General features: G+C 36.1%; 1 protein-coding gene across 1 annotated transcript in view; it reads right to left on the bottom strand.

Moving 5' to 3' along the window:
* LOC136884060 (intermembrane lipid transfer protein Vps13) overlaps window positions 1–22,371 on the bottom strand; it is an 816,621-nt gene that overhangs the window by 273,547 nt on the left and 520,703 nt on the right. The window contains exon 34 of the mRNA XM_067156088.2: window positions 10,344–10,505. Within this exon, the coding sequence (XP_067012189.2) occupies window positions 10,344–10,505 (162 nt within the window). The remainder of the gene's footprint in view (window positions 1–10,343; window positions 10,506–22,371) is intronic.

The following is a 22,371-nucleotide window of genomic DNA, read 5'->3' as shown; positions in this document are numbered from 1 at the left end:
TGGAGGCAAAGAATTTGGCCAAGAAAGTAGTGGAGGAAGAAAAGAGGAAAAGCTGGGCCCTATTCACACAGAAATTGAGAGATGATACACAGGGCAGCAAGAAATTACTGTATGGTATCTTAAGAAACAAAGAGAGAGATCAAGTAAACACCAGATTTGTGAAGGATGAAGGTGGCATAATTTTAACAAAGCCAGAAGAAATAAGAAATAGATGGAGAGAGTATTTTCAGAAGCTGCTGAACATAAGAACGGATGACAGTCATTCAATGGACGACCAGGAAAGGCAATTAGTTGATGATGAAATGGATAAAGAAATTACAATGAATGAAATTGAAATGGCAGTAAGAAAGATGACGAATGGAAAAACTGCTGGAACAGATGAAATTTCAGTGGAGATGATAAAGGCAGCTGGAGCTGTAGGCCTGCAGTGGACATATCGGGTTCTCAGGAATGTCTGGGAGAATAAGGAGGTCCCTGAGGATTGGCAAAAAGGAATAATCATCCCAATTTTCAAGAAAGGTGATAAGAAAGTTTTGAAGAACTACAGGGGAATTACTCTAATATCCCATGTTGCTAAGATAATGGAAAGGATACTGGAAAGTAGAATAAGGTTGAGGGTTGAGAATCAGATACAGGAAAGTCAGTTTGGTTTCAGAAGTGGAAGGTCAACAATAGAGCCCATTTTCATTACGAGACAACTAATGGAAAAGCATTGGGAGTACGGAAATGATATGGTGATGACATTCATTGACACTGAAAAGGCATATGACAGTGTCCACAGGACGAAAGTATGGGACAGTCTGGTGCAAAAAGGAATTGGACAGGGATTAATAAAAATGATCATGGCATTGTATAAGGAATATTGTAGTTGCGTGCAAACACAAGTTGGCAGGACAAGTTGGTTCAAAATAACTAGTGGGCTGAGACAGGGAAGGGTTCTATCACCAATCCTGTTTACAATAGTAATGGATGACATCATGAGAACAGCAGCATATGGAGGAAGAGAAATGAACATGATGTTATTTAAAGATGATATTGTGATTTGCGGAGAAGATGACAGGAAGGTTCAAGAACAGTTGAATGTGGTGAATGGGAAGATCGAAGAATGTGGATTGAAAATAAGTGTAGAAAAGAGTAAAACTCTTGTTACGACTAGAGGGGAGAAAGAAGGGAAAGGTTAGATTAGACTTGCAGACAAGCCTCTGGAAGTAGTGGAAACGTTTAAATACCTGGGGAGTGAATTAATGGAGAATGCTCGACTGGATGCTGAGATTAGTAAAAGGATTCAAGCTGGAAGTTGTTTCTATCATAGTGTAAGAAACATGTTATGGGACAAAGATGTGCCAACGGAAGCAAAGGATACTATGTACAAGTTGTATTACGTGCCCATAACAACTTACGGAGCAGAAACTTGGACAATGACAAGGAAGGATGAGAGTCGAATACAGGCAGCCGAAATGAAGTTCTTGAGAAGTATGACACAGAAGAGTAGAAGAGACAAAATAAGGAATGAGAAAATCCAGGAAGAAATTGGAGTGGAAAAAATGAATAGATTAGAGAAGAGCCGACTAAGATGGTTTGGGCACATAAAGCGGATGAGCGACGAAAGAATGCCAAAAAAGGTGATGGAAATGCAAACCCAAGGAAGGAGAGGCCATGGACGACCACGAGTGAGATGGAAGGATACCATCCAATGCAGCATTATAGAAAGAAACCTGGACTGGGGAACAGTGTTGGAGGAGGAGTGGTGGAAAGACCGAAGAAAGTGGAGAGGAACCATATTTGCCCCTACCCGGCTACAGCTGGATAAAGGGAAATGATGATGATGATGATGATGATGATGATGATGATGATGATGATGAGTTGCAATATATGTTGAACTGGAAAGAGCTTCTGAGTTACGAATTACAAAGTCAAGTAGTATGAAATGTGAAGGCTGGTGAGAATAATATGACTATATAGCGTATTTCAATGTAATATTTGAAGTTATTTTGGTAGCAGGTACGTACCCTCTTCTGAGGCAGCCCTACCCAGGAGTGATGCCCCTGCCTATGCAAGTCCCAGAGCACACTGACCCGGTGTGTAACATATGGCAAGGGGTCCAGCTCAGGGTTTACAGCATTTATGGTGGAGAAAGTTGACTTTGGTACGGTGTAGATGGTGGAAGAAGCAGCTTTGGACTTGGGGATACATATGAGTACAATCTAAAGAGGCCAGTGACTAAGGGAAGATGAGGCTCTTTAGGAAGTCTGATGGTCCCTTGGTGGAGGTAATACCACAAAAGTCCATCTAGCAACATCTACACTCCATGTCAGGGGCGAAGGAAAAAGGCGTCAGTTTCCCCATGTTAGGGTGGCTGGAAAGAATTTTGGCAATAGGTATAAAGAGAGAGAGAGAGAAAGAGTGTGTTTTTTTTTCTCTCCAGCAATGGGAGGAGTATTATATTAAATTATGTAATATCAAATTCAAAGAACTGGAGGAAGAGGAGGAACATGAAGAATAAATGAAGAAAGAAAACCAAAATGAGGATATAACAATGTTCAAAACAGAAGGAGCTATTAAACAAGATGAAATTTGCCAAAGCATCAGGTATGGGTGAGGTGGTTACAGGGATGATGAAGGCAGCATGGCCAGGAGGGTTACATTCGATATATAGATTATTTCGAGTGATATGGAAGAAAAAAGAAACACCATAAGATTGGAGGAAGGCTCTGATAATCCCAGTATTCAAGAAGGGTAATAAGGAAGAATGTAGCAATTGTAGGGGAATCACCCTCATTTCACATGTAGCAAAGATCGTTGAGAAGATATTAGAGGGAAGACTGAAGATGAAAATAGAAAAGGAAATAAACAATATGGATTTAGAAGAGACACATTAACTTTTGATCTAATTTCTGCATTAAGGAACATGGAGAAAATACGGGAATTTAGGAAGGATTTAGTGATTACATTTATAGATACTGAGAAAGCATACAACAGTGTACCATGCAAGGCAACTAGTCTGGGATGCATTTCTAAAAAGAAGGTAGGCAGAGCAAAAGTACAAATGATCAATGCCATGTATGAAAAGTGTGTAAGTAGTGTAAAGACTAAGATAGGACAAACAAACTGGTTCAATGTAGAAACAGGACTTTGACAAGGAAGTATATTATCCCCTCTACTCTTCATCATAGTCATGAATGAAATCCACAAGAGTGTACAACAAAAAATGGGAAGCAAAGAGACAAAGCCCTTACTCTTTGTAAGCGAGTAGTGACTTAGTAATATGCGGAGAAGATGAAATGGAGGTACCAGAAAAATTTACTGTACAGAATCAGGAGATAGAGGAATATGGAATGAAAATAAGTGTGGAGAAGAGTAAGACTGAAGTGATGATGACAGGTAATGGAGAAGGAAGGGGGAATATTGAAGTAAATGGAAGATAATTAGAAGTAATGAAAAGCTTCAAATATTTGGGGAGTATATTTGCAGATGGGAACATAAGTAAAGAAATTGGAAAGAAAATCCAACAAGCCAATTGGTTTTACCAATATGCAAGTGGTATAGTGTAGAACCGGGACGTCCCAGAGAAAGACAAGAACATTCTGTACTCAATATATACACACCAGTTTTGATGTACATGGCAGGCACACGAACAATAACAGAACGCGATGAAAGCAGAATCCAAGCAGCATATATGAAATCCCTTAGAGGAATAATTAGAACAAGAAAAAAGGATAAAATCAGAAACATAGAAATCAGAAAGAGAATTGGATTCCCTAAACTGCAGGGCAAGATAGAGACCAGTAAGCTAAAATGGTATGTACATATGATGAGAATGTAAGAGGATAGAGTTCCAAAGAGAGTATTTATGAAGAAAATAATAGGAAGAAGACAATGGGGAATGCCCAGAAAGAGGTGGATGGAAACGGTAATGGGAGATTATAGAGAAGAGAGGAGTAAAAGTGAATAAATATTGGAGGAAGGAAGGGAGTGGTGGAAAGATAGAAAACTGTGGAGGTCCTTGGTTCTGGACCCAGAAGACTGGAAACAGGAAATGAAGAGTCTTATTATTCTTATTCTTTTTCAACATGTTTAATATTATAAGAAGAAGTAATTTTGTTTCTTGATTTCAAACTTTATTTAATTTCACATCTACAAGGTCAGGGAAAAAAAAAAAAAATATCAACAGTTTGTTGTAAGCGAGTAAGCAGTGATATACTGGATATCGGACCAAGCTTAATTCATTTTACTACATTTCAAACTTCAATTATTCAAAGCATATGATTTTGTAACATTTCATTTTTTTTAACTAGTAATGATTTGAAATTAAAATGTTTCATCTGAGTTCTGAAGAAAGTTGACTTACCCATTTCTTTTTTTTTTTTTTTTTTTTTTTGTTTTCTTTCTTTCTGACTCTTCATCTGTGAGGAAAATGATGTCCAATGTTATATTTATTAGCTGTTCAACTATATCATGAGGAGGAATTATTTCTTTGTACAGATGGTGCAGAATAGAGGATACAGGAATGTCAAGCCAAAATATTATATGCTAAAAATGAATTTAGTGATCTTCAGGCAAGTTTTATTAATGAAGTTAAAAGAAAATTAATTAGATTATGAAATGAACATTTAGTCAATTGCAATGAAAGATAATTTGTATAATTCAAGAAACTAGGTGAATAGCATGGCATATCTCATCATGTACAGGAAGTTTCCTTTATTGTTTAATGATTGCACATTATAAATTTCATATTAGAGTCCGTATTGTCAAAGTATCAGCTTGTGAAAATTTAGATTTTATAATTCCACCTTTACAATACTGTAATTGTCTTTATTACAAAGACTACATTAAGTTACACTCGTGAAACATGTTTTGTCCTCTTATAGGACATCTTCAGTCACAAATACAAATACATAACATTAAAAATAAGGCGAGGACACATTAAAATAAGTAAATGCAAAGTCTTTGTATACTGTGACGCGACGCGATAGCGTCTTGTCAATCTTCAATGTTAAAATGGTGTGGTGTGAACATGATATGAAGCATGAACTCCCATTAAAATCGTACGTTAAAACTGTTGTTCAAAACAACAAATTGTCAATTATAAAACTCCGTAAGTGGCTATGCAAATAAAATTATGTGCATATTGTACATAAAACAGTGTTCTGGTGATGCCACATTGTGATAGATTTCTTGATTAGGAGGTGGAGGTATACTGATGCAAGTTGAACCTGATTGTGTGTTGACAATAGGGGCCTAAAAAGAAAAAGAAAATATAAATGAACTGAAGAATAAAATGCCGTTAAATGTGAACTAAGTGCCCATCCCGTCACTAACCTCCTTGCCTGTCCTACATCGACCACTCCACCTCAAGTGCTAAGGCTAACTGAGTGACGTCCTCGAAGGTCGTTGATGACTGACTGTGAGGGGAGGTTGAGAGGAGTTTGATGTAAGGGGAGAGGCGTGAGGTGACGTATTACTCACGCGCCTTCGTGAAAAGAATTTATTGATTAACTCCTCGAAAAGTTATTATTATTATACAATCTTCCTGCAACAGCTGCGGTTGCTCAAAGACAAAGAGTACCTTCACAACAATAATGGATGTGGATACAATAGATAATGTGTTCGTATGATGTTAAATGTAGGCAATCGAGTGAGGCATGTCAAACATTTGAGGTCCACAAGCATGGTTCTTGAAGATCATGATGGACTTCTTGAGTGTGGTAATGGCGATGTTATAGATAAAATCTCTATTTAGCCCAAAGGTATTGCAGAAGTTGACAAAAAATGCAGGTATTGTTCCTCGAGCACCTAACATCAAGCCGATTACAGAAATGGATGAAAGCTTATATTTTCGCTCGTAGAAGTCCGCCGTTTCTTCATAAATTCTTTTTTCTGCATCGACCTCTTCCGGCTGGTTTTCGTTGGTCTCAAATCTAATTGTTGGATCAATGAAACCTTCAGAACAGGATGGCTTAAAAGCAATAATGTCAATGCGTCGGTTGCTTCCTCTGTTGGAGAGACCATGTACTTCTATGGATCAGGAACTAAATTAAATTTCTTTATAGGAAAAAAGTATTACTTAACACTCAGTTATATGAGGCCCATCTCATCGCGTCTGCCTCCATTGCCCCATTAGAGTGGAGTTCATTTCAAAATTACGTAAATGATAAAATCGCATACCTACTTGTAGATAAACAGAACAAGTTAGTCAACAAAACTAATACACTTAGGCGCAATAGTAAGAGAACTGAGACTGATTCTCCCTCATCTAAGGATCATAATAATCAGACTCATTCAACCATTCCTGTATTTCAAGAGCCGGTTATTAATCTTTCAGAGACTTGTTATGATAAGTCCGAAATAAGTGTTATGGAGAAAGGTCCCAAATTCAATTGGCCCGTTCAATTTAAACTTAAAGACGCGATCACAATCACGGCGGAAGCCGAAAGTGCAATACAATAGTTACCGATAGAGAACCAAACAGAGACGAGATTTAATATAAAGAAAAAACTTTCTAATTTAATAAATAATAACAAAGATTTTCTACACATCATAACCAAACAATAGCTTCATTGAAACAGAAAATTAAGGAGAACGGTTTGATTGTGACTAAGGCGGACAAGGGGAATGCGACAGTCATTATGAATAAAGAAACATACATACAGAAAACTGAAACCTTTTTCGCAGAGAATTCATTCAAAATTATAAAAAAGCGACCCGACAAATATCATTCAGAGAAACTTAAAGAAACTTCTTAAACAATCTTCTTTCATCCTTAATGAAAGGGAGTCTCAAAAACTTATTAATATGAACCCGGGTATCCCGACGGCTAAGGCACTACTGAAGGTGCATAAAGAGAATATACCTATAAGACCCATCATTAATTTCAGAAATAGCCCTATATATAAGACGTCTAGATTTATATACAATTTCTTAAAAAAACATTATAGATTTGAGGGTAATAGGTCTATTAAGAATTCCAAAGAATTTTGCGATCATATTAAAGATTTAAACATACAATCGAACCATAAGATGTATTCATTCGACGTCAAAAATATGTTCTCGAATATTCCAGTATCAAAAACGATAAATCTTGTAAAGAATAACCTACTTAAATACAGTAATTTGAGTAGGCAAGAGATAGCCGATTTTATTAATATTTTGGAGTTTGTCGTTGCTAATAATTACTTTACTTTCAACGGTCAAATATATAAACAGGAAGGTCTTCCTATGGGGGCCCCAGCTTCGGGAATTATGGCGGAAATTTATACGGATTTTCTTGAAAATAGCAAAATTAACAATATTAAAGGAATAATAACCTGGTTGAGATACGTAGATGATACGTTTACAATAATTGACCATAGCATTACTAATGGACAGGAGGTATTAGAACAATTAAACAATATGGATTCACAGATTAAATTTTCTTTCGAAAGTGAAAATAATAAAGTATTAAACTTTGACATTACAATTATTAATGACTAATAAACTTAGGTTTAAAATATTTAGGAAACCTACTCAAATGGCAAACGTTATTAAACAAAATTCTGTACACCCGGCAGCACATAAGAGGGCCTCCTTTTACAGTATGATTTATAGAGCTTATAATATACCCATGTCAGAAGCAGATCGTAAAAATGAATTGGATACTATTTATTTTATAGCAAAAAGAAACGGGTTCAACAGGCAATTTGTAGATAAAATTATTAGCAAAATTGAGAAAAAATCATTTTCCACATTAACCAAGGATATCAAAAAGAAAGAAGATAGTTACGCCCTTTTTACTTATAGTCACAGTAAAATATACGAAATCACGAGTGTTTTCAAGAAACTTAATATGAAAGTTTCTTTTAAAACAACCAATAACAACACTCATCTTTTCTTCAATCAGCACACTATCAATAACGGCAATAGCAAATTTCAGAAATCAGGTGTTTACTAATTAAAGTGCCAGCAGTGTCCCGCCAGTTATATTGGACAGACAGGCTGCAATTTTAACATAAGGTATAATGAACATGTTAATGCGTCAAAGTATGGCAGATTCTCAGCATTCGGTTCTCATATGGATGATACCAATCATACATTCACGGGCATACAACAAGACCTTCAAATTCTCCATTTATGTAACAAAGGAAATCTATTGAATATTTTAGAAAACATCTTTATAAATATTGATCAAAAATGCAACCCGATTTATAATCTTAATGAGATATCGGAGGATATCAATATACTTTGCGAGGAGTTAATCAATCAATTCTTTTCACTAAGGCACGTGAGTAATACGTCACCTCACGCCTCTCCCCTTACGTCAAACTCCTCTCAATCTCCCCTCACAGTCAGTCATCCATGACCTTCGAGGACGTCACTCAGTTAGCCAGAAAGGTGGAGTAGTCGATGTAGGAGGGCAAGGAGGTGAGCGACGGGATGGGCACTTAGTTCACATTTAACGGCATTTTATTCTTCAGTTCATTCATATTTTCTTTTTCTTTTTGGCCCCTATTGTCAACACACAATCGGGTTCAACTTTCATCAGTATACCTCCACCTCCTAATCAAGAAATCTATCACAATGTGGCATCACCAGAACACTGTTTTATGTACAATATGCACATAATTTTATTTGCATAGCCACTTACGGAGTTTTATAATTGACAATTCGTTGTTTTGAACAACAGTTTTAACATACGATTTTAATGGGAGTTCATGCTTCATATCATGTTCACACCACACCATTTTAACATTGAAGATTGACAAGACGCTATCGCGCCGCGTCACAGTATACAAAGACTTTGCATTTACTTATTTTAATGTGTCCTCGCCTTATTTTTAATGTTATGTATTTGTATTTGTGACTGAAGATGTCCTATAAGAGGACGAAACATGTTTCACGAGTGTAATTTAATGTAGTCTTTGTAATAAAGACAATTACAGTATTGTAATGGTGGAATTATAAAATCTAAATTTTCACAAGTTGATTGTTTAATGAAGCAAATGTTAACTTCATGATTCTACTTATATGTCTTTGGATTTGTTTACTTATAAAAAATTACTGACATATTCATTTATTTAGGGGAATATGTAGCTTTACCTTACATTTAGTAAGGACTTGGTACTGAGAAAATAATTTATAAATGTATTTATTATTCGTCCAAAAGTACCTGAAGTGCCTATTACTTTCACTCCTGCTATATTTCATGCATTATTAAATAACGCAGCTATGATAAACTTTATTAGAATAGAGTGAAATGAAACCAGGTACTTTTACAGGTGCTAATCCTTGAACCACACCTAGACAGGTACATAGCTTATTTCCATATTTACAAGGGGTAGAACAGATAGGGGAGGGAGACAATGGTTGGAAGAGGGGCCTCTTCTAATACTGAGTTGTTCTGCTCGATTCTGAATTCTCTGCAGTTTTTAATTTTATTTTAAGCTTTGTCAATCTAGGCAGTCTCTCATCATGGGGAAGCAGTATAAAGCATATTAAAAATAAATATAAGGTGGTAGTGATTGTTAATTTACGGGGTAAAACAAAAAATTACCAGCTCCTGATAACATTACCAATCTCATATGAGCCTAAGTTGTTGAATGCTTTGTAGCGTCCTTATTAAGGTAAATCATCGTTCTTTTCTACCTTTTCCTTTTCCAGCCTGACAAAGTTATCTGTATTTTTTGTTAGTTCAACAGTTCACTGAAGTCAAAATTTATTATAATTCCTCATTTAAATAATCTTAACAACCAATATATTTCACAAATATTCACAATCAAGATTAGATTCTTCGGATCATAAAAAAAAGATTATTCTGGTTTGCTATTGTATATTACTGAGAGTTCAACTTGCCTACCTACCATCCTACGTAATAAAGCAGCCAAATCTAATCAGACATCTCTTCAATAGAACCAATGTGATTTTAGACAGAAAGAAACAGCTTTATTAATTATATTTGTTTATTTATTATATTAACAAATATAGTGAAGCTGTTCCATGCAGGAGGTTGCAGTAATACCTAGTGTACTGATCAGTTATAACAATACAGCAGTTCCTACTTCATCTGAATCTTTAAACAGTCCTTTCGAAGACTAAGCTCAACCATATCAACAAGAGTACACCAGATGGCCATCAAGTGACCAAACTTTTACCTTCATACACCAGATGGCCATCAAGTGACCAAACTTTTACCTTCATTACATTAATATGGAATCGCACTACGTCATCAGTTTATTAGACTGATTTGTTCTTACTTAAAAGTCATTGCTGATAGTGAACAACTGTGTACAAAACTGTTAATACAATAATGCTTCACCAAGAACTTTAATAATAAAGAATTTCTCTTTTACAGATATTATAATAGTATTCACCTGGATGATGCTCCGTAAGGTAATAATAGTTCCACCATCCTTCACTTGTACATCAGATACTAGTCCCCAAACATCGTTGCCTTCACCACGGTGCTGAAGAGAAAAGTACCGTTTGTCTGCACGTGTTACAGGCAGCGACAGCTTGCAGTTCCGTTCAATCACCTGAAAGACAGAAGATACTTAAAATGAATTAACTTCACAAATATCAATTTTAAAAAATGTACATGTTTACACATTTTTACTGCATGTCTTTGATGGTGCAGGATGTTTAATTTATATCCTGTATTTATCTAGCTTTCATCTTAATCTACTCTTCCTGCATTAAGACTGAAGATCTGTAGAGATAGCTCAAAGAGTATTGGAGCCAACTCTCCTGATGAAGATAAAAAGCAGAAATGAACTGGTTGGGTGCTGAGAAGAAATGGATGTGGAAGAACTGGGAATGATGAGGAGAGAGCCATTCTATTTGAAGACTGTAATATCGTATATGAAGATGAGGAGATTAACGTTAACAAACAGAAACATGCAACTAAGACTCCACAGTACATCCCCTCCCCCCCTTCTTACCCAAACCCTTCGCTCGGCTCCACCCCCTTTCCACTCCACTGTTACAAATGCCAGCGGTCGCCACACAAGGAGCAGTATATGACACGCTCCCGACAAGCACGCAAGCGAACGGGTGGATACAACAGGAGAGTAGGTCAAAACACACTCGCGCTCACAACGTACATTCTCTACCATAAAACTCCTTTTCTCTATCTTTCCTTTTATATATTCCGATACAACTTATTACAAGTTTCCAACAGACCACAGTCTATGCAAAAATGGATGTTTTCATCATATCACTCCAAAGCATTGGGCATTAAACTCACAAAACAAGGTGATGTCGACCAGTACCCAATTATAAGAAGATTTTAACTCATTTTACTCATTTCACCGAAGTTTGCATCTTTTAAACATGCAAAATATGCACTTGTTTCAATATAGAAATGTACAATTCATTAAGAGCATGTTAATACAGCATCAAGACCACACCAGTGACACTTGATAAAAACTTTTAGATATCATTTTAGAACTTGATAAATTTAATTTGATGCAAGTTTTATGAATTGTATCATTTAAACTTAGGAATAAGTAGTGTTTTAACATTATTTTGTTATTTTATCAAATTAAGGTTCTTCAGCAGCGGAAGATGGCCTATAATAGAGGCTGAAAAAGGTAGTGCAAAACAGTGGCGGCTCGTGAAAAAATCGTCCTACGTGCTACAAAAAACAAGCTAAATACGCTGTTTTAAATCTGCATATTGCCATGATGAACAACGCATACTTCAAACTTGGTACTACTACTACTACTACTACTACTACTACTACTAATAATAATAATAATAATAATAATAATAATAATAATAATAATAATAATAATAATAATAATAATAATAATAATAATACAACTTTTCTCACAATTTATAACTTAGAACAAACAAAAACAACATTAATTTGGAAGCAGATGAATTCTTCTACAACTGTCTACGAGATAAATAATTCATTTGAGAAATATTGTTTTTACTAACCTAATGGCGCAACTTACATCAGTGCAAATAGTTTCGTGGGAATATATATCCCCACTAAGAACACTAATTTAATTTCACTTTATATACACTGCAGTGGATAAATAATTTGATAAATCTTCGTATAAATTTTAGCACTAACACAATGACAGACAAAACACGCACCAGTAATATAACCGCGAGATTAAAAACCGCACAAAGCAACTGGAAGAGCTGCCAGCTGATTCATTGAGACCTCCCCTATTACCAGAGTAAATGTCCGGCTCCATGGCTAAATGGTTAGCGCGCTGGCCTTTTGGTCACAGGGATCCCGGGTTCGATTCCCGGCAGGGTGTGGAATTTTAACCATCATTGGGTGTACGTGTTGTCGTCATTATCATTTCATCCTCATCACGACCGCAGGTCGCCTACGGGCGTTAAATCAAAAGATCTGCATCTGGCGAGTCGAACATGTCCTCGGGTACTTCCGGCACTAAAAGCCATACGCCATTTCATTTCACCAGAGTGAATTACATTGTAATGCGGGATAACATTTAGGGTCAGTCAAAGATTCTTTGACTCACCTACGAATTCTTTATTTTTGACACAAAAGGAAGATGGATATTATAATAAGCATGTGTGAGATAGATTGCCTCCACTTACGCTTTACTTTCGAACCCAGACGATGCTACTCTCTAGTGGCAGATTCGCTTACCACGTTCAACATAAGCACGGCCGACTGGATCCCTCGCTGCGCTCCGGGTAGCAGGAGACATCGAGTAATTCTACCCCCTTGCGGGAGAGGAAGTAACTATAAACGGGATCAGTGAAAGTTGATCCCGGTTTACGGTATACTCCGCCGGCTAGGGGGAGTGTTGCAAGCTTGGCTGCGCCTGCGTATTGCTTCCTTCAGGCTACAGGGAAGGGCTCACTTCACATGAGCACGAGCCTTGTTCCCCGGGAGAACGGCGCTAGGTGTTCGACAGATCTCGTCCTGATTTTCACAAAACACAAATTCATATCGTAATCAAAACAACGAAAAGGCACCAGGATAAGTGTACTGTACATAAATAATAATCCTTACAGTTCCAAGCTACGTGCTGGAGCCCGGTAGCACGTACTGACCAGCCGCCACTGGTGCAAAATGTATTAAATACATCAAAATAAATAAAAAGTATTAAAAGTCAGTGCTTGTTCCTACCCACTCCTTTGTTCCCATGGCCTGCTTGCTTCCTCCAGCATGTCGGTGCTTGTTCTGATTTACTTCTTTGCGCAAGGTCCTAAGTGAACTTAAAGACATCATATTATGATGAGATCACAATCAAAATTTTTGTTATTACATATATTTTAATGTTATAATTATTCCTGAAACACTGTCTTTGTCTGGTATATATATGTTTTAGTTATCACATAATCTGTTTAATTTTTATTTGGCTGAAGATTGCCACTAAGTGGCTGAAACTAGACCCAAGACTGATGTAATGTCATTTACTTGATATGTTGTACTGAAAAGGTGAACCCTCTTGTCAATTTATTTCTTATAAGTGCATTTCAATATGGAACAAAAAGAAAATTTTAGCTTATAATTACATTTACAGAGTTATTAATGATAAAATATAAAATTTTGTTGTTGTTTATTGATCAGCGTGCAGTACATCCTGTAGGCACGTTGTATATGAGAAACTTAACAAACTACGTTACCTGCAGCTCTACAAGAAGACAATTGTTCAAAAGCACTTGGCAGCTCTTCAAAGTACAATACGGAAGATAATAATTAAGAGGGGAATTCCTCAAAGTAGTATTATTGGACCTTTATGTTTTCTTATATATATAAAAATGATATGAATAAACAAGTGGAATCAGAGTTTTGGCTTTTTACAGATGATGTTATTCTGTACAGAGTAATAAATAAGTTACAAGATTGTGAGCAACTGCAAAATGACCTCGATAATGTTGTGAAATGGACAGCAGTTAATGGTATGATGATAAAAGGGGTTAAACGTCAGGTCATGAGTTTCACAAATAGGAAAAGTCCTATCAGTTTTGATTACTGCGTTGATGTGGTGAAGGTTCGTACGGCAATCACTGTAAGTACCTAGGTGTTAATATAAGGAAGGATCTTGATTGGGGTAATCACATAAATGGGGTTGTAAATTAAGGGTTCGGATCTCTGCACTTAGTTATGAGGATGTTTAGGGGTTGTAGTGTACCATTCTGTTAGTTATAAGAATGGATATTTAACGCTGATAAAATAATGCACAGCAGGACGCTAACCACAAAGGCGTGATGCTATACCAAGCGCGGGAACTGAAGGGGATTCCCGAGGCAAGGCGTGGTCATGTGTGACGAAGAAAGAATATGTGAGGAAGAAAGAAAGAGAGATGGGATTTTGTTTGGGGGAGAGACCTGCCATCTTAACAGAGATTTTCAGCGGGAACAGACAGGCTCACCACATTACGGAAATTGAGTCGTAATTCCTATATTTGAAGGCTTCCCAGGAAAGTAAAAGAAGGGAAATCAGTGCCAGAATTACGAAGCCATAGGTACATCAAAGTCTATTAATATATAATCAAATAAATAACTACGTGGGAGGCCGACTACCGTGAGAAAATGTTTCGAGGCCACATGCCAATCTCAAGTTGTTTCCCGGGACTTCCCAGCACGTCGCGTGGGTTCCTGGATTCTATAAGAGCAGAGAAAGGTGGAGGGAGGTGTTCAGTCCATGATAAGATCGCTGTCCGTGCGCGTCGCGTCTCTGCTGATATTCGCGCCAGAAACCTTTGTCTAAGACAAAGATTGTGACTAATAAGTGTTGTGGCAATAATTTGATTCAGTAGCTTCGAGATTTGTAAAATTCCCGGTAGCAATTTATGTAAATGACCATATGTAGACGTGTGCAGTGAGACCGCGAGTGTTTTAGTATTTGACGCAAAGAGTGCTACCTGTGTAGACTTTCATTATGAGGCGATGAGAGAGGACTGGCGACGGAACGCCAATAACAATAAGCTAGGATAGTTGGTATTATTCCGGTCAGATGTAGAAGACTAGATTAGTGGAGCAGGAATAGTAAAGTCAGTTTCGAGATTCCAGATATCCAGGACTGATTCCCATGTCAAAGGGAATAAATAGATCAGGAGGTGGTGTGCTGTGAATAAACTGAGTCTTTCATTTTAGTGAAGAGCGGTGAGGTGTGCAGGAGACTGGTGTTACGAATTGCCGTCCACGACCCCAAGAAGACGACCAACGGGCCACCCAGGCGGAAGAAGACGTCATGAACATGGAACACTGGAAGACTGGACCTAAGGGATCGATCTGGGACAACGCTGCCGCCATGACTGCTTAAGCATTCACAGTCAACCCGGACAGTGAGGAAGAGCTCTCCAAGATGATAGATAAGTGAACTATAATTAATATATATGTGTAGGGTCAGGGGGTTATGCAGAAATACGGTGATTAATTTGTAAATATAGTAGGGAATATGATTACGGCCCATTAGGCCATTTATTGAGGTATTTTCTTTATATATTTTAGGGTAAGGCATATACATTTATTTTTTATTTTTATAGAAAGCAAGGATTAAGGTAGTTTAAATGATTGTGTTGCTGTACACATAGTCGTAGGGAAGCTTAATTACGAGCTTAGATCAATGTTTCTTAGTGCCCGGCATCTGACGATATCTGCTTGTAATTATGGGTTATTAATGATAGAGTACCATTATGTTGGGAAGGGAATCTGTCTGCATAATGTAGAGCACGCATGCGGCCTGGATTTAATTGTTTACTTCGTGTTTGTATTGAGTTTGATTGACTGTGAGTGTAATGAAACTACACCGTAGGCTATGTCACGTATATTTGCGACCCCTCATACTCTGCCAAGTAAGGGATTGAACCCTAGACTTGAGGGTAGCTGGAACTCGTCGCATGGGTTGACGGCGAGGTTGATGTGAATAACGGAATGTTACTTCATATGTTATAATTGAGACCCAGGGCGGTCTGCCACGGGGGTTGGACAGTTAGAAGAAAGTAGATGATTCCTCACTCATTTATATGGCTATTTTTCGTCGTGTGTAGAAGAGGGTAGGAGCAGGGGCAAAGAGCTCTGCATGCTTGGAAACTAGGCTATGTTTTTATTTTGTTGTTGTTGTGAGGGTGTGTTTCACGGCCGAGTCTTGGAGGTCGTTTCCCCTGCCCGCACAGCAGGGAGCCTTGCCGCCATTTTTAAAAGGACGGTGGTGTGAGGAATTCTTTCTCGCAGGCGAGACAGGCATGCGACGGCGGTTTCATTCAATCATTCATTCTTTCTTTCTCTCTTACTTTCTTTATTTTGTTTGTTAGTTGTGTGTGTTAGGTAGTAACTGGGCACTAAGGAAACTAGCTTAATCAGTACATTTTGTAAATATAACATTTGTTTTAATGGACCTTGGTTCATATCCATAAAATATATATTTCATGCGAGATTAGAAAGGATATGCCTGTAGTTGTAGGTTCAAACTTACTATTTTGTTGTGTGCATTTTCCCAAATATGAGTGGGGACTTTTTTTTTTTTGTGGCTTTATTTCTGCAGGACAATTTCTCACCCTGGCATCATATACTCTATTTGTAGGTACAGCGATGCTGTTCCGTGTAAGGACACATTTGTTTCTTTGGTTCACTTATCATCTCCCGCACGACATCAACCAGCTATTTTATATTTTTCGATGTTTATCTTTGGATTTATGATGGGAGCCTTTGGAGCATCCATTTTAGCACTATTAGTGCAATCAATTGTAAAATAAAAGAAAAGTAAATATTGGTTTAAGAATACACAACTTTGGCTCAAAATGTTAGTAAATGCGTTTGTGTTCCTCATTTCGTAAGCATACGTATAGAACAATTTTTTTTTAATCTCCCTACTCTCGTTCACAAGAACCCTGTAAACGACCTTTTCCTGCCGAATGCAGTTGGGCTGGCGCATTCATCTAATGACAGGTAAGAAGGTAAGATCGACTATGCAGTGTTGTTTATGCCCTATAGGGTATAGTAGTAAGGATGTAAAGGAAAGGGCATACAAGTCTCTAGTAAGATCCCAGTGTATGGTACCGTCACCAGGATTACTTCATTCAAGAACGAGAAAAAATCCAAAGAAAAGCAGCTTGATTTGTTCTGGGCGATTTCTAACAAAAGAGCAGCATTACAAAAATGTTGTGAAGTTTGGGCTGGGAAGACTTGGGAGAAAGAAGATGAGCTGCTCGACTAAGTGGTACGTATTAAAATTTACATTAATTTATTGAAAACAATCTGTTCAATACTTTACAGTCTTTATGACTATTATATAATCATTCTATTAAGGTTGTTATGGTACATGTTTCACATCATAGCAGGCATCATCAGCCATAAATTCTATACTCTACGTCAGAGCTCTGGAATGGATGTTATATTTAAAATTATTCTTTAAAAACTAGTTGTTTACAATAATTTACAATGATGTATAAGAACATTATGGTCAAATTTTGGATTGAATTGGTTAATCTTGTCTTAAAGTTTTAATGGGATATCATATTAATGTTCCCATCTAATGGAGACAATGTAAAAAATAGTATTAACACATATAATGCTGATATTAGGTTGACAAAGTCAAATAGGAGTAAAAATATTTAAAACAGATTTTTCAGTATGTATAAGAAATCAATACACTCAGCTTAAAATGATTTATGGATTAGCTAAAATCTTCTATAGATTAACATTTTTTTCTTTATTACAACAAGAGTCTTTATTAATAATATTCGAAGTGGAAATACCTCACACAAGCAACACTGCTGGACATCTCCCCTAAAGTCAAAAGGACTTCAACACGCATCATATAGAAGATTCATTTACACCTAAGAATCCAGTTGAACTCCTCTTCTGACTTACATGGATGATAACTTCACAAGCTTCACGACCTAGGCAGCATACTTGCATATTTAAAGAGAAGATGGAATAACCTGTCATATGAATTAGATTTGATCAAGCATCCTCTACTAGCTATACTTGCTATCTAACTAGTATTTCCACTCTCATTATAATAAAGAAAATATTTTAATTTTTATCTAGAGAAGATTTTAGCTAATCCACAAATCATTTTAAGCTGAGCATATTGATTTCTTGCACATAATGAAAAATCTGTTGTAAATATTTTGACTCTTATTTGATTTAATTTGTCAACCTAGTATCAACATTATATGTGTTAATATCTTTTACATTGTCTCCATTAGAAGGGGATATCAGTATGATATCTCACTAAAAGTTTAAGACAAGATTAATCAATTCAATCCAAAATGTGACCGTAATGTTCTTATACATCATTGTAAATTATTGTAAACAACTAGTTTTTAAGGAATAATTTTAAATATAACATCCACGCCAGAGCTCTGAATTAAGAGTAAAAGCTACCCTCATTTATTGGACATATGTATTTGTGTGTGGGGAGTTTATCTACCATAATCGCCCATTGTTTGAATTACCATTAATTTATGTGACTGAACTATGCCTATTTAAATGTGTAATCTGCTATTGTTGCATTGGTAGCTTCGATTTTCCTGATTCACTCAATAAGCTAGTTGATTTGCACGCGCAGGCGCGCTACTGCTTCGAACTGAGCAATGTGCTTCTGTTGGCTGCAAGCCAGTCAGTTGGTGACTCAGCGCCATGATGGACGCATTTGGTAAAGCTGTTCTGTGCAAGACGCGATTGAGAGTTGGTGGAATGCAGTCTGTTACTCCAGTCTAATAGCCATGTGAACTAGGGCGTTTGCCTTAGTTGTAGTGTAATTGTGTTTTAATATATTTCCTATTTACCGTTCTTTAGTATTAATGTGCCTGGAATATCTGAGTGAGTGTACTTCATTGCAAAATGAACTAACAACGTAAGCTATCGAATTATATTAAATTGGACACCCAATGATGTAAGTACAAGTATCTTTTTAATTGTTTTGAAACTGTTCTACTGCCGTATTATTTGGAGAAGAATGTGAGTAATACGCTATCATTGACATTAATAATGTGGGAAATTTCGACAACGTTGTCAGAATTGTTTCAAGTCAACTTCGCAACCCTAATTGAAATTACGCCTATCTTTAATGGACATGTCAGCCACAGTTTATTCATTAAATTAAACTGGGATTTCTTCTGCATTGGATATTTTAATGATATAATTCTAATCCTCAAGCTATTAAAATGTAAAAAGATTTGTAAAATTCTCTATCCAAGTTATATTTAATTATGTAGTAATTCTGGAACTCTGTATATGCGCGGATGAGAGGCAAATTATTCCATTTGTTTCATTTAATTGAGATTATCGTTGTGACACCTTTTCCTGTTTCTTAATGTTATTGAGACTATTATTATTATTATTCTTAATTTTAATCGGTGTATTTCCTTCTACTTTTCCTGGTTCATATTTGTGGTATCTATTGCACTGTTATCAATGTATTGGATGATGCTGTGTGCTAGTATTTCCATAATGTGTTCACTCTTTACTCATTAATGGGATGGTTATTTCCTGTTTTATTCGCTCATTACCATTTTCAACGGCCTCCTAAAATCTGAATTTACTAACCGGCATTTTAATCCTCTATTAATATTTTGTTGGAGGAAATGACAAATTCAGAATACTATACATTATTATTGTAATATCATGGTTGTAGGGAACTGAAATTTGTTTCTCCCATTGATTAAAGATACGTTTATTCTCCTCAACTATTCACGTCCGTGTTTTCTTTTTTTTCCTTTCATTATTGCGCGTCTCCCTGTACGCTAATTTTGTGTGGGCCTTGCCTGTTGTTTTATGATTGATGTTGGCTAGGCTTGGGAAGCTGCAGGCTTCATTGTGTACATGATTGTTCAGTTAACTGTGGATTTTAATTCTGTTTCCCTTCATAATTTGTAACTAATTTGGGAAATATTTTAATTTGGTTGCCTGCAATTCTCTCTTCTGTTCATTTAATTATTTATGCATGGAATATTTGGTTTACTATTGTTGCTTTTAAAATTGTGTGTGTTACCGTGTTTCTGGAATGATTGAAGTGTTTACGTAGACGGACTGGAAACAAATTTCAGTTTAGTGAGGCTAATTGTAGTATACCTACTTACAAGAAAAACTGGCCAGTGGTGTATTTAATTCTTAAAGTATGGATCCGTTTTAACATTTGTCATTTATTGATTCTGATGCGAGCTGCAGGCTCCGCTTATTTCTCGGTACTGTAAGAGTTACTTTAGTTTGTAATCTGAGTGTGTTTTCACAATTTTAATTATTTTAAAGATAGTCATTTTTCTCTTATTTGAATGAATTAATTTAACAAGAAATATTTTTTTGGGGTATAAGTTCTTCGACTTGCTTATTTTATTACATCGTAAGAATTATTTTACATTGTTATCTGAGTGTGCACTCATAATTTTAATGATTTTAAAAATAGATTTTTAATGCATAATTCAAATAATTTATCATTAAATTATTCATTCTTATAATAATAAATAATAATAAATAATTAAATGAACAGAAGAGAGAATTGCAGGAAACCAAATGAAAATATTTCCCAAATTAGTTACGAATTACAAAGGGAAACAGAATTAAAATTCCGCAGTTAACTGAACAATCATGTACACAATGAAGCCTGCAGCTTCCCAAGCCAAGCCAACATCAATCATAAAACAACAGGCAAGGCCCACACAAAATTAGCGTACAGGGAGACACGCAATAATGAAAGAAAAAAAAGAAAACACGGACGTGAATAGTTGAGGAGAATAAACGTATCTTTAATCAATGGGGGAAACAAATTTCAGTTCCCTACAACCATGATATCACAATAATAATGTATAGTATTTAGAATTTGTCATTTTCTCCAACAAAATATTAATAGAGGATTAAAATGCCGGTTAGTAAATTTAAATTTTAGGAGGCCCTGGAAAACGGTAATGTGCGAATAAGGATATAACCATTCCATTAAGGAGTAAAGAGTGAACCCATTACGAAAATAATACTAGCACACAGCATCATCCAATACATTGATAACAGTGCAATAGATACCACAAATATGAACCAGGAAAAGTAGAAGGAAATACACCGACTAAAATTAATAATAATAATAATAATAATAATAATAATAATAATAATAATAATAATAACAACAACAACAACAGCCTCAATAACATTAAGAAATAGAATAAGGTATCACAACGATAATCTCAAATGAAACAAATGGAATAATTTTCCTCTCATGCACACATATACCGAGTTCCAGAATTACTACAAAATTAAATATAACTTGGATAGAGAATTTTACAAAAATCTTTTTACATTTTAATAGTTTGAGGATTCGAATTATATCATTAAAACATCCATCGCAGAAGAAATCCCAGTTTAATTTAATGAATAAACTGTGGCTGACATGTCCATTAAAGATAGGCATAATTTCAATTAGGGTTGCGAAATTGACTTGAAACAATTCTGACAGCGTTGCCGAAATTTCCCACATTATTAATGTCAATGATAGCGTATTACTCACATTCTTCTCCAAAGAATACGGCAGTAGAACAGTTTCAAAACAATTAAAAAGATACTTGTACTTACATCATTGGGTGTCCAATTTAATATAATTTGATAGCTTACGTTGTTAGTTCATTTTGCAATGAAGTAAACTCACTCAGATATTCCAGGCACATTAATACTAAAGAACAGTAAATAGGAAATACATTAAAACACATTACACTACAACTAAGGCAAATGCCCTAGTTCACATGGCTATTAGCCTGGAGTAACAGACTGCATTACACCAACTCTCAATCGCGTCTTGCACAGAACAGCTTCACCAAATGCGTTCATCATGGCGCAGCCAGCAAAAGCACATCGCTCAGTTCGAAGCAGTAGCGCGCCTGCGTGTGCAAATCAACTAGCTTATTGAGCAAATCAGAAAAATCGAAGCCACCAACGCAACAATAGCAGATTACACATTTAAATAGGCATAGTTCAGTCACATAAATTAACAGCAATTCAAACAATGGGCAATTATGGTAGATAAACTCCCCACACACAAATACATATGTCCAATAAATGAGGGTAGATTTAATCCTTGTCACAATATCATAGTCATAAAGACTGTACAGTATTGTACAGGTGGTTTTCAATAAATGAATGTAAATTTTAATATAATGAGTTTCAATACGGCCTAATAGTAAGATTAATCACTTGCAATAAATGGTATGTTCCGAGCTGTCAGTGGAGAGATGGCGTGGAATGACATTAGTAGATGAATAAGTTTGAGTAGTGTCTTTGAAAGTTGGCAAGATCTTAATATGAAGATAAAGTTGGAATTCAAGAGGACAAATTGGGACAAATATCACTGCTATGAAAGGGAGTTAGGCATTGGAATAACTTACCAAGGGTGATGTTCACTAAATTTCAAATTTCTTTGAAATCATTTAAGAAAAGGGTATGGAAACAACAGATACGGAATCTGCCACCTGGGCG

The sequence above is a fragment of the Anabrus simplex genome, chromosome 1 (assembly GCF_040414725.1).
Source record: "Anabrus simplex isolate iqAnaSimp1 chromosome 1, ASM4041472v1, whole genome shotgun sequence".
In the NCBI taxonomy this organism is placed as follows: domain Eukaryota; kingdom Metazoa; phylum Arthropoda; class Insecta; order Orthoptera; family Tettigoniidae; genus Anabrus; species Anabrus simplex.
This window is presented reverse-complemented; position numbering and strand designations above follow the sequence as displayed.